Genomic DNA, 12,239 nt, shown 5'->3' with positions numbered 1-12,239 from the left:
CCCCTATGAAACAGGAGAGAATCGACACRAGAAAGGCAAGTTACAAACACGCAATCACGTGACAAACTTCAAACACGAGCTCAAAGTTTCTTAGACACCCAAGCCAAGGGTGAGACACACAGAAAGCCAAGCTTCACTGACTCCAGAGCTCACGTAACTTCTTTGGGGGGAAGACACATAGAGGAGTCTGGGTCAACAGAACATCCCGAGCTTCCCAACCTACCTGATGATGGGTACTAAAGAATAACCTGGAAAGTGTTACAGCAAGGACATAAATCTTGGTTGACCTAGAAAATAAACTCAAGATAGAAGACACTGTCTTACTTCATCTTAGAGCAGTGAGAACATTACTGGTCCTCAGTAAGTGGAGAGCACTAAAGAGTGCCGACTGATTTGAGACTACACTGCAAGACTGGGGCAGGTTGCGCGTGGCCGTGACTACTTGCCTCTCACGTACACACCCTTCACACTTTTAAACTGCTCAGACAGCATATCACCATGAAGGGCAATAAAGCCTGATATTAAGCCAAGAGAAGGACATCTCTATGTCACAATAAATTTACGTTAATGAAAAAGTAATGATTTCACTGACTACACACATTCAAGCAACCCATAAGCTTATAACCCACCACTGAAGGAAAGGTTTTTGCACATTTGAAACCAAACAAGGGGACAACGGCTCACTCAAAGGAGACTCAGACTTGAGGCACTAAATAAAACCTTCCTTTAGCCCTGCGGTCTTGTGTATTTTGATATGGTAATGAAGACTGGTATGATGACAGGAGACTTTCAAAGCCACATTACTCTGTTTTTAAACACTAGCTAAACATGAAACTGCTTATTTGTATTAAAAACTGTTGCGATGATTTACGTTGCAAAAACAAGCACGGAAATGTTAGCCTATGCCAGAATTCAGGTTCCCTGTGAGGACACATTAAAATATAAGAAGATAAGATCATGTTCACATTATTTTTTTCGTAAGACTGCCAAATCATTAAATACTTAATGAATAAAGGCACCGTTAAACATTTTTCTCTTTCTCTTCCACGTTTTGTTGTATTTATTACAAAGCTTCAAAACCCAGAAATAAATACAAAATTCCTCATTTCTTCATGGTATTTTTCTCGGGTCCATATTGTTCTACGATCTCAAGACCTCACGAGCATCTATTCTGTTTGCCTATGTGAAATCAGAGGATTTAAACAAACGGAAAAATGTATTAAAATATTAGCCTGAAACCATTTGGTGAACTGGTCACAGAGGCAGGTTTCAAGATCTTCGGCATTCAAAGCCTGAGCTCACTTCTCCAAACTGCATCTGCCAAGCAACAACATTTGCCACTGATCTCCGTTGCTTAAGCGGTCAAAACTCTGCTTATTACTCCCCATATGCCTTAAAGAAAACTAGGCATCCAAAAAACGAAGTCTGCCTCACCAGCGGCCACCTGACAAAGTTTTGGAATAGTGACTCTTACTAAGCTTGACCTCATGACTGAAAATTATCACCGGGATTGCCAGAGGATGGATATTTCTTGCCTTACCCACAAGATCATCTCCTCACCTGCAGGCCCTTCCTCTTCGCTGCACATCTTTTTGGGTTTCTTTAGACATTCTTCACTTTCACTCTAAACATACTGAATAAGATGGAAAAAACAGAGCTTGTCTGAACAGATTTAGTAAAGAACGTGCCAAATAAGAACTGCATCGTAGTAATATATTGAAGGGGGGGGGGGAAGAGTGATGATTATATTTATCATCACAGAATTTGCAAGTCATAGAGCAGAAATCCATTTGTGCTTCCTTTCTTGGCATGGTTTTCATTTCAGACTGAAATGCAGTTGGGAGGGATCTGAATTCTAGCATTTTCTAACAGATTCGATCCACCTGACTTTGCAATGTATTTTAACAGAACTTGTAAGATAATTTATGGGCTCATGAAAGGATAATAGAACTTGATTTTACTTTTATGTACACTTATAACTGCTACCGCCTATGTGTCACCAGTACAATTTATACAATGAGCTTCCAGCACACCTTGATTAACAGGAACACCATTCTCTTGGCCATGGTTAAAGGGTTTTTTCCTCCCCCCTCCTTTTTTTCAGCCCAGTTGGAAGACAGCAAGCACCAAGGAAGGGGCTCACAGATTTCCAAGGCACTCCTGAAAGCTCCCACACAGTGTGTCATCCTCAGATACCAAACTTGCCTCTGACTGCAGGCAGATGCCTCTGCCTGCAGGCAGTCTGCCTGCTCCACTGCAGTAAAACATTAGTATTGCTGCGCTCCAGGAAGATCCAACTAGCTTTACGGAATATTCATGCTGAAAAGTTGCCAAAAGTTTGCTAAAAATATAAGCAAGGAAAATCAGAATTATTACTACATGATAAGAAGCCCTGACCAGGAGTCAGGGGACAGAAGACACTTCTTTCAGCCTAAAAACTACAGATATAGTTACTGCTACTTCTACAAACCTCTCCAGAAGGGATCTCCCTTTTGAAGGCATCACTACCTGCTKCTTCTGTTACCTGAAAAATGGACATAACCCAAGTACTAAAGCAACACCCCACAAAGTGTTGCCATCCCAACAGGAAAGGGCTGCCCTCTTCTAAAGACTAGTGAGGAGCAAACATACGTAAGGTTTCAAGACCCCCTTCCAATTCTAGACCACCAACCCTATAGTATCCAAGTTATCTGATTTGACAACATACTTAGAAGAGCTATGCTGAGACAAAAAAATATAGGTTAACGTGATGAACCATGCTAACTGATCAATCTGCACTTTTCAAACCGCCTGCATTTTCAGCAACTGGTTTCTTCAGAGCTTCCCACCCTCTTTCACGTCACAGCCCCTGCTACAACAGCGAAAGCAGCAGGAGAACCAGGAGAACCGGAGGACAACTGTGGCCAGCAACTTGCCGATATCAGAAACAGGGCCATTAAATATCCTTTAAAGTCTGTCTACTTGCTCCTAGCTACGAGGCTACTTTTATTAGATATTCTGCACCACACGCCCACCCTATAGTCCTGACCTCATCCCCTGATAGCCATCTAATTCTTTGTACATGACTCGTCAAACGAGTTACATGACTGATTCAAGAGCGCTAATTTAAAGTATGAGCCAGTTTGAAATGCTAGGTCATTTCACTGTGTGCCCTAAATTTTATCCTCTCTATCTGAAAGCATTTAAATAAACTCCTAAATAGCCCTTGTCTTGCTCAAGGACAGCTTTCATCTATTCTGTTCAATTTTCCCATATCCAGTTAAATAAGTTAAAACTACTCATTTCTACTTGCAGTTATCCCTCCTAAAATACTGCCACCTCAAATTAAACATGCAAGGACCAAGAGAGAAAAGAGGTTTTACTGTTTTCATAAAAGTTGTCACAAAAAAAATGGCTATTTTGGGGTAAGACTTGTGGATAAATTGGAACCCTTGGGAAAATGTGAAGAGAAGCTTATAAAAAAAATATTTTCAGAAGTATGATTCACATTTTACTACTCCTGCATGTCAATCTTTCAATGCTTTTTATGATAATAATACTGTAACTTAGTCTGAAATACTTATTTCAAGACAAAGCATTAGAATATTTTAATTCAGGATTTTACTCAGCCCTCTGGTTCCCCTTCTGAGCCTTGCATAACTTTTCTGGTTTATTCACAATTCTCGATCTCTTTTAGCACAGGACTCCACACGAAGGTCAGACAGTGCTTTTAGCATATTCCACCCACGCTTTTTGCTAATCTCATTTTTTCCCCACTAGATCATAGATTTCTAGATTATCAGTTACACCTGTCCTCCCCCAAAAAGGGGAAATGGTCTACAATTACCATTTTCTTGTTTGCTAAAACAGAACCATCACGTAATCTTTATAAAGAAACGGTTCACAAAGCCGCACTTGCCAGGTGAAAAGCRATTCCAGGCAGCTGGCAAACCTCTGGTCTGCTTTTTCGCATTCACTGGCCATTAGCAAGTTAAAATATCCATTTCCAAAAATGCTACAAGTTGCTTGTGGGAAAAAAAACAACGGGAAAACCATAAGGAGAAGAGATGAGCAGAGGAATGACTCTGCTGAATCCATTATGAGCTTCTCTGAGCCAATATCCTAGCAGTTGCACGGTCAGAGATGACAGCACTATCCATGCCTAATATTCCACTCAATACATATCCAAAATAAAAAACAAACACGCAGACACGTTACAGTTAGAATAACAGCTTCTCTTATGACAGCTACTTCAATAAGGATGTGGATTACTTGCTTTCTTACCCGAGTGGTTCTGCTTTTGTGCCAGCATTACAAAGACACCTGCTGAGATGGTTAACAAGGGCCTTGCGGTGTAAATCTGTGGTGCTTCTGCAATTTTGCAGAGAATGAGCTAATCAGCTGGGTATCATCGGGCTGCAACGATAGCAAATTTTACCACCAGCAGTTGGCAAAGTGCAAATTTTAGTAGATTCCAGCTAGCATCCAGAGAAACAATAAAGCACCCTCACTGCCGGATTATATCCGCAGTGGCTAGGTAACGTGAAGGAAGCCATTTCAACAGTAGCTGTACGGCATAAAGATCTTGGTTGAACAACAACATAATGGTGTTACTAAAAAAGATAGAGTATTTATGACTGGCAAATACGATGTAGCATAACTTTTACACTCACTGAAACCCCACTTTAGATGAACAGCCAGAGTTAAAAGCTACATAACCATGAAAAAGCACACTGAACCGACCAGATTCGTATTTAATCAAGGCTAACTACATGGAAAAAATGGAATCTCAGTTCAATACATGTAAACCAAATTTCGTTTGCTGCACAGGCCTTCTTGCAGCCAAATACAGGAGGCAAGATAACATATCCACAGCAAAAGACGACTTGAAGTGGTCCTACTTCTGCTGCGTCCCTTAACCATAGGCTGTTGAAGATTTTAGGCCCAAACACAGGACTAAGCAAGCAGTTAATACCACAGCTGCTACGCATTTTCTATTCTTAAGTCTCTTTAGAAATCTATGTTGGACCTCTTTGCAGAAGAAGGGAGCATGGAAGAGGGGAAGAACCTTTTGTTTTGTTCTTCTCTTCCATTCTCAATGCACAAGCGAATCTACTCTTCAAATACCTCGAATAAGATTGAAGTTAGATGCAAATATTTCCTTCCTGGCAGTTTATATTTAGATTTTGGGATGATCTAAGATTCATGTGAAAAGGTCACTGGATAAGGAATTAAACACTCCCAAAACGATCATCGTCAATGCCACAGGCAACACACGCAGGCTCTAGCTGCTCCTGACTACCAGGGAGTGCCCTTGACATCTTACTTGTCAAGCAGAACTGGATCAGCAGCACTTCCCTGCATCCTCTCCTTCCCTCTTCCCCCTCACCATCTCTGCCAGAGAGGCTGTTTACCTACCAGGCAGCGCAATGCTCTCCTTTAGGAAGATGATGGACAATTTCCGCATACTCTGCAAAGCCAACATTAGGGAAGTTTCAGCACCTACTAGGGTTAAATGAGACGGGCTATTTTTATTCCTGCGTTTCTATTAACACATAGGAGTTATAGGAAAACCTTCGCGGCTCATGCCCACAATTTGTCTGTAGCTTCAGGTCAGTTCAAAGCATGGGAGCTTCAAAAATACATGAGTGAAAGATAAGGTAGAGATTCAATACTTTGAAATGCATGATGGGAAAATCCAAATCCGGACACACATAAAAATGCAAGGGCTTGAACAACCCTGAAGAGAGCTGTGCTTCTCTAGTTCTCAGGACACAATGCCACCGTCCTCTTTGCCCTAAACTCAAGACTACGTATGATCATCTGCTGTTTATCCTGTCACACAAGTGCCTGGAACACCACACTGCACAGGGCCTTTAAGGGCTATATTCTTCATTTCGGCTGGGGTTGCGAGAGGGCTTTTAGCTTCTTCCAAGTCTCCATGTTTCCACATTTGTGATGCACAGAGCAACATGGGCCACCCAAAAGAGAAAACAGACCAAATTACACATCCAGTGAATGCCATTCCAAAGCAGAAGCCCAAGAGGTGACAACTACAACCATTTCCTGAGCTTTGGCACCAGCACGGGGCACAAGAGGACTGTAAGAACGCCATGCATTAACAAGAGAATTTAAAAAGAAACCGTGTTAGAGGAAGCCAGAAGCATTTTAACCACCAATGCAGTCCTGCCTGCAAAGTTAGAGTGCCTTTAGCTCAAGAGATTAATACACATTTCCAGAGTTCAGAGAACTCATTACCTCTCCAACAGTCCTCCACAGCAAAGAAATACTCATCTCTCTAATGGGGTCTCTGTAGGGGCAGGGAAGTCCAATTACAAGCTCCCAGGTCTTCAGACTAAGGGTATGGGAACACGAGTTAAAGTCACTCCGAGGACGTCAGGGTGCATTTGAATCTCAAGCGCTTCAGGAGGTCCCTCCAGACAACGCCCAAGCACACGGTCTCATGCCTGCAGCACGTACGGAGTAACTCACCGCTCGAGTATCGCCGGCAGAGACTGTACACACAGGCAGCTAACAAGGAGTAACTGGTAAGAATTACTACCTTCAGTTTTTTCCTCAAGATAACATGGCTGTGTGCCTTTACCCTAACAAGGACCTCTGCAGAACGGGTACCACGGGCCAGGTAGATAGCTAAAGCCAACCCCACCACCGCCCCCATGACAGAGGCATTATTTGCTCAATTTAAATCAGGCATCTCTAGTGCGAGGGGAAGAATTTAGACTCGAGGCAGAAGGAGTACTAAGTGAATCGGTTCAACTAGCACTACGGAGTCTCAAGGAGATAGGCTAAACCCATAGCAAATAGACGGCTAAGTAACCGACATAAGTCGAACCCTTGAAAGCCCTCCAGAGAAACTAGTAATGAGCCTCTCCCATCCGTGTGAACCTCTGCCACCACTTTCAGTCTTCAGTGGGCCCTTTTACTCGCCTTCTAATGGCTTCTGACACCACTGCGAAACATGCACACAGATCATTATAACTATTTTTAGTTCTTTTTAATATCAAAGCATCCAGCCAGCAGAATACCATTGCAGTTTTAGAAGCTGCACAACTACCTGTTAGTAAGTAGGCAGTTAATTTGCCTCCCTCCAAAAAGGCCAAACACGGTGATTCTTACGCATACACAACACACACACGGCATTGTCTAACCTGTACCAATAAGTGAGGCAGCAGCTTCCACTTGCAAATTGCTAAACATGAAACTCAACAGTGCATTTGTTTGGATATATTAATAATGGAAAGAAAATCTAATCTAGAAACAAAAAGCAGAAATAATTTTATTAAAGACTGAAGCTGGTGTGGAACGTTTCAGACATAAGCTACTGAACTTACCCTGCAGTGACTTTCCCAATCCCTGGCCCAGCTTCCACCCATGTTTCTGGAGTAAGCGGTGTCCAATATTATCCTGACAGACAGAACAGAGAAAACAAACCAAAAATATTCCAATAATATATTCTTCCCTTCCCACTGACATTTAAACATGTGATGAGCAAGAGATTTTCTACATATATATGCATGCAAAAAAATGCTACTGAAAAGGCAATATATGCCCAATAAAAGGGAAAGACAAATGTCAAAAATTGCTGGCTAGAATTTTTCCAGGGGGACGGGGAATCAGGGAGGGTCACTTTCTGATGGTGTGCTGGGCAACTTTTGTGCATCACGTTTAAAATAAAATAAAAATAAAAAAGCAATGTGGGAGAAAATAAAGTGTACCAATAAAAATTGACAGTAAAAAGCATAAAATCAAGCTATTTATACAATCATATCCATCACCTAGACAGCACCACTTAAGATTTTTTTTGTAAAGAAAATCTACAATGTGTTTAGTCATTTTGTTTGTGTGTCAGGCTTTTATAATACTGAGTAAGTTGTAAGTGCAAGACTGCCCCACCACTAGAAACCAAAACACAATCATAGCAAAATCCAGGCTAGACTTGATTGGGTTTTTTTTTTTTTATATATGTATATATATATATAAACTAGCATGCAGCCAATATTAAACTGAAAAAACAGTGAGGTTAGTAAAACAAAAAAAATAAATAAATGAAATCAATTAAATAAAATGAGCTCAAGCACAGACTGGGTGATGCATTTCACATGTAAACTAACAAAAATACTAAGATGTTAGAATGAAACAGGCCTAGCAATAAGTTAACAGCAAGGAACCATTAGTGCATGTAGGGGAAAACAATAAGCATAATGTCTCATCTTCCTAAAGGAAAAAAAAAAAAGCTATTTCAGAATAAGTTAAGTGGAAAAGTACTGATGCAGCAATTAAGTGTCAGCTTTTGAACAGCGCTAAACAGGGCTTTGAGCGGAGTAAGATCTCTTTCCCCCCCCCAAAGAACAAAAAGCAGGAGTGCTAGCGGCACCCTTGGAGCCGTCTGCGAGCTGACCGATTACCCCCAAGGATCCATTTACTATTTTACTAGCAGCGATCAGAACAATTCTGTCAACTCCGCAAAGGACTCTCGGTTATAAACGTGTTCACCACCTAATCACAAGGGGAAAAATATATATATATATGTATTCTTTGGTCATTGTCGTTGTGCAACTCAACTTAGGATATTGCAGAAATATCCTAAATTATAACAGGCTGCAAATCCGTAATATTCAGTGGTACATGGAATCTTAAAAAAAACAGAATAAAGCAAAAAACCCAGAACAGCTAGRAAGGCTGCAGGTTTTTGTAATTAAGTAATCATGTAGTCAACACAAATCCGAGAGCAGTGGCTTTTCCCCACTCACTCCACATCGAAGAAAACGACCACACAGTTTGCAGAACTTTAGTGAATCAACTTGAAAGACACAATCTTCCCCACGATATTGGCTGCATGGATACGTTTTTCCTCAAAAAGATTCTATTACGTACAAATTTACTTTTTTTCCCTGATAYGCTTAGTAAAGCGAGATACATTTTGTCTCGCTGTATTTTTTCAAGGCAACAGTGTATATCTTTCCCACACTACTGGCTCTCCCCCAAGACGTAATTAAGGCTACATGGAAAAAAAAAATAAAACGAGAAGTAAGGAAATGTCTGGTTATAAAAGCTTAAATCAGTATATGCAATGAAAGGAAAATGAACAGATATGGATTCCAGTCACAAACATCATGGAAAAGGATTATAGGTTTTGAAGCTTAGGAAAACTTACCTGCAAACATATCTGCTGCAGACCGTTTGTGCAACGGTCAAAACAACTGCATGTTCCTTCATGCAAAACGGGACTGACGCTCACCGATTTTGCGGATAAYGCATCAATTTTTCTACCATTAGCATTTTAACCGTATCTGACAAAGGATTTTATCGAATCAGATTTTAAAAGCTGGCGCTGACAAAAAATGGCTGCATTTTCAAAAAAATAAAAATAAAAGGACAAAAAGTACTTTACAATCTTTTTGCTAAGTGGAGATGAGACATTGTGCTGACTGTGTTGTGTTATGAATGCACTAAAATAAACAGACAGATGAAGCAGTATGCTATTTCCAAAAGCAGTGCAAGTGGAGTGAAAGCATTTCCATACGAACCTGGCTTTAAAAACTGGGCTGTCAAAAGAACAGTTAAATGTAACACAAAGTAAGAAACTGTCCAATCACTAATGGTAGTTTTTCTTTTGCTTTGTTTTCAATTCACTGCTTGCAAGTAATGTATTTATTAAAGAAGAGTGAAAGCATAAAATAAATTCAACAAGTCAAGACCAGCTGGGAGATTCAAGAGCGGTGTGTTGTGACTGACACAGTGAAGGGGGAAACAAATGTTAAAGGGAAAAAAGAAAAATTTAGAAGGGTTATACACATTAGCACCACTTTTACAAAGCCACTCAAGAGGATGGTCGCAAGTTGTTTAACGTAAATTGGAAATGCGCCTAAATGTCATCGTGTCTCGGTTCCCAGGAAGGGGGYGTTTTCCCCCCCCAATCTCTTCCATTTGTTCGCTGAAGCCGTGAAACTACTTCCTAAGTAAACAAAATACTCAATTGAAATGGCATATCTTCTGTTTTAATTAATAGGGAGAACAGCTCTAAGTTCAATAGCAAAATTCTAGATGGGACCTAGCCATCAGTCTGCTCATAAGGATTTCTAGCCACGTTCTACCTTTTTCCTCCATTTCAGATCATTACCGCAGACGTCGCGCACAGGAAGACTGGCAGCAATGCTCTTTAGCTTAAATGCTACCCTRAAAATTCAATTAGGTAAGGCCGGAATTGCTAGGTTCACACGCGAGAACTGTTCTGCAAAGCCATTAAACCCTGGTGGCATGTGGAGTAACTGGGGATATTAGGCAGGACCAAAATTTGACAGAGGGCAGCAAGTGTTGCAGCAGCTGGTAGCTTTTTTCTTATATTGCCTTTTATTATTTTTTTTCCCCTCCCTCCTCTCTCAAGTGCAAGGTCCCTAGAACTGTGGACTCTTCTCTTTCACAAGGGAAAAAAAAAATCTCTCTTTACACCAATCTTCCTGTTGACGTTAAGAACCATCGTTCCTTTTGACTAAGTTACCCTCACGTTGCAATAATTTTCCTACAGGAGAGCTGCAGCGATTTGCAAAAATGCCAATAGCCCAAGCAGGAAATCATCCATTTCTCRGAGGAGAAAAGTCATCGCTCTCCCAATTTTCTCACACTATCATTTTAGAGCTCCTTGAGTTACAACCGCAATAAAAATGGAGGCAGCCAAGCTAAGCCTCTCAAAAGGGGGTCGAGTGAGCAAGTGAGCTCTCGTGCAACCGATTATGGACGTGATACCAAAAAACAGATGGGGGACCGCRTGGTTGTAAAACAGAGGAGCTTGACAGGCTCTTGCTGGAACAATTTACACTTCTCTGCATTAATCTCACCACTTGGTAAGAGAAATGACCGCCTCTACTCAACAAATTCAGATGGGGAATTTGAGATAGCAGATGAAGTGTAACTTTTTTAAGAGTGTAAGAAATGTAAAGGCCTGAATTTCATTAAAATTTTAACGGGAGTTGGCTAAATTATCTTTGAAAGTCTTATCCRAAGTGACCTGCTCCAAACAGTTCACGTCGGCTTCCCCAGTGGCCATCCTGTGACCCGATAAGATGCCCTGGGTGACTTGTCACGGGTATCGGTGATTCCTGCTCACGATAACCCCAGTACGAATTTCTGACAAAGGTCCTGGCACTAGAAAAAAAGATGCACACAGCGGAAAGATGTGTACAAAAACTCAAACGTCTGGATGATGTACGTGGAATATAACCCTCAACGATTTCAACAGGCTGCGTTACGAATAAGCCGGAACGAGTTTTGCCTAATACCGTTTTTCCACGAGATCCCCATGCCACCCCACATGTTGCGTTCACGCCGTTCATCTTTCAGCATAGGCAAAAACCATACGTCTCTTGAGTGGATTGTAAGCTGTGCTGACTGTGTATCGAGGAATCTATAAGCAAGGATTGGATGCTACTGGGTGAACCCATGCAAACAAGAGGTTGAAAAAGATTCCCAAAACAAAACCTATAGCTCACTACAGATGACACAATGAAGACTAGAGAGAAAAGCCAAATAGTAATGCTACACCATTCAGCTTCAAGAAGCACATTATTTATAGCGCTRTCCACATATGGCTACTGCTAAATGTCAAATCAGCAGCCTTATCAAATTACACTTTGGAACTGGTGGAGTCCACAGATCTGTACAGATATACGGTGCGACAAAACCCAACTTCAGCTCATACATAAGCCTACGGTAGCCTGCGACCTTCAAACAACTAGCAACTGAAGTCTGAACCCTTGTGAAGTTAAAGGACCTTCTTACGTAACTGAACAGAATTAGAGAGAGGAAAAAAGGACATTTGTTAGTTATGACAAGGACAAACTAACGAGCTTCGGAGTAAGCGGATGATTCGCAGTCTCGCCTCCAACCTGCAACGATGACGGCTTGGTTCGACTCCCTGACACTCTGCATGTTGTCTGTGGGGGAAAAGGGGCCGTTTGCTTGCGTGGACTCTAAGGTGTATCACTATCTCCTACCTGAGCTGTACTGCTGGGACAAAGAAAACCATAAATTCACAGCGACGAGATTCAGTAAAGCCATAGAAATAAAGACTTAACGTGATGCAAATGTGAATTCTATTGAAGCTGCAATACTTTGTAACTTTGCATACAAATACCTGACCTCGGTGCACTTCAGAACAAACACATGCAGCTTCTTCAATTAAAAAAAAAAAAAAGAAAAAGAAAAAAAGAAAGAAAAAAAAGAGTTAAGTGCTCTGATTTTCA

General features: G+C 41.1%; 1 protein-coding gene across 3 annotated transcripts in view; it reads right to left on the bottom strand.

Moving 5' to 3' along the window:
* Positions 1-12,239, bottom strand: part of GPATCH8 (G-patch domain containing 8) — a 53,825-nt gene that overhangs the window by 25,298 nt on the left and 16,288 nt on the right. For 2 of the 3 annotated variants that reach the window (XM_026055908.1, XM_026055909.1), the window contains exon 3: positions 7,332-7,404. The exons of the other annotated variant lie outside the window; for it this stretch is intronic. In XM_026055908.1, the coding sequence (XP_025911693.1) occupies positions 7,332-7,404 (73 nt within the window). The remainder of the gene's footprint in view (positions 1-7,331; positions 7,405-12,239) is intronic. 3 annotated transcript variants of the gene reach the window in all.

Source organism: Apteryx rowi, unplaced genomic scaffold (assembly GCF_003343035.1).
Source record: "Apteryx rowi isolate R43461 unplaced genomic scaffold, aptRow1 scaffold_1276, whole genome shotgun sequence".
In the NCBI taxonomy this organism is placed as follows: Eukaryota; Metazoa; Chordata; class Aves; order Apterygiformes; family Apterygidae; genus Apteryx; species Apteryx rowi.
This window is presented reverse-complemented; position numbering and strand designations above follow the sequence as displayed.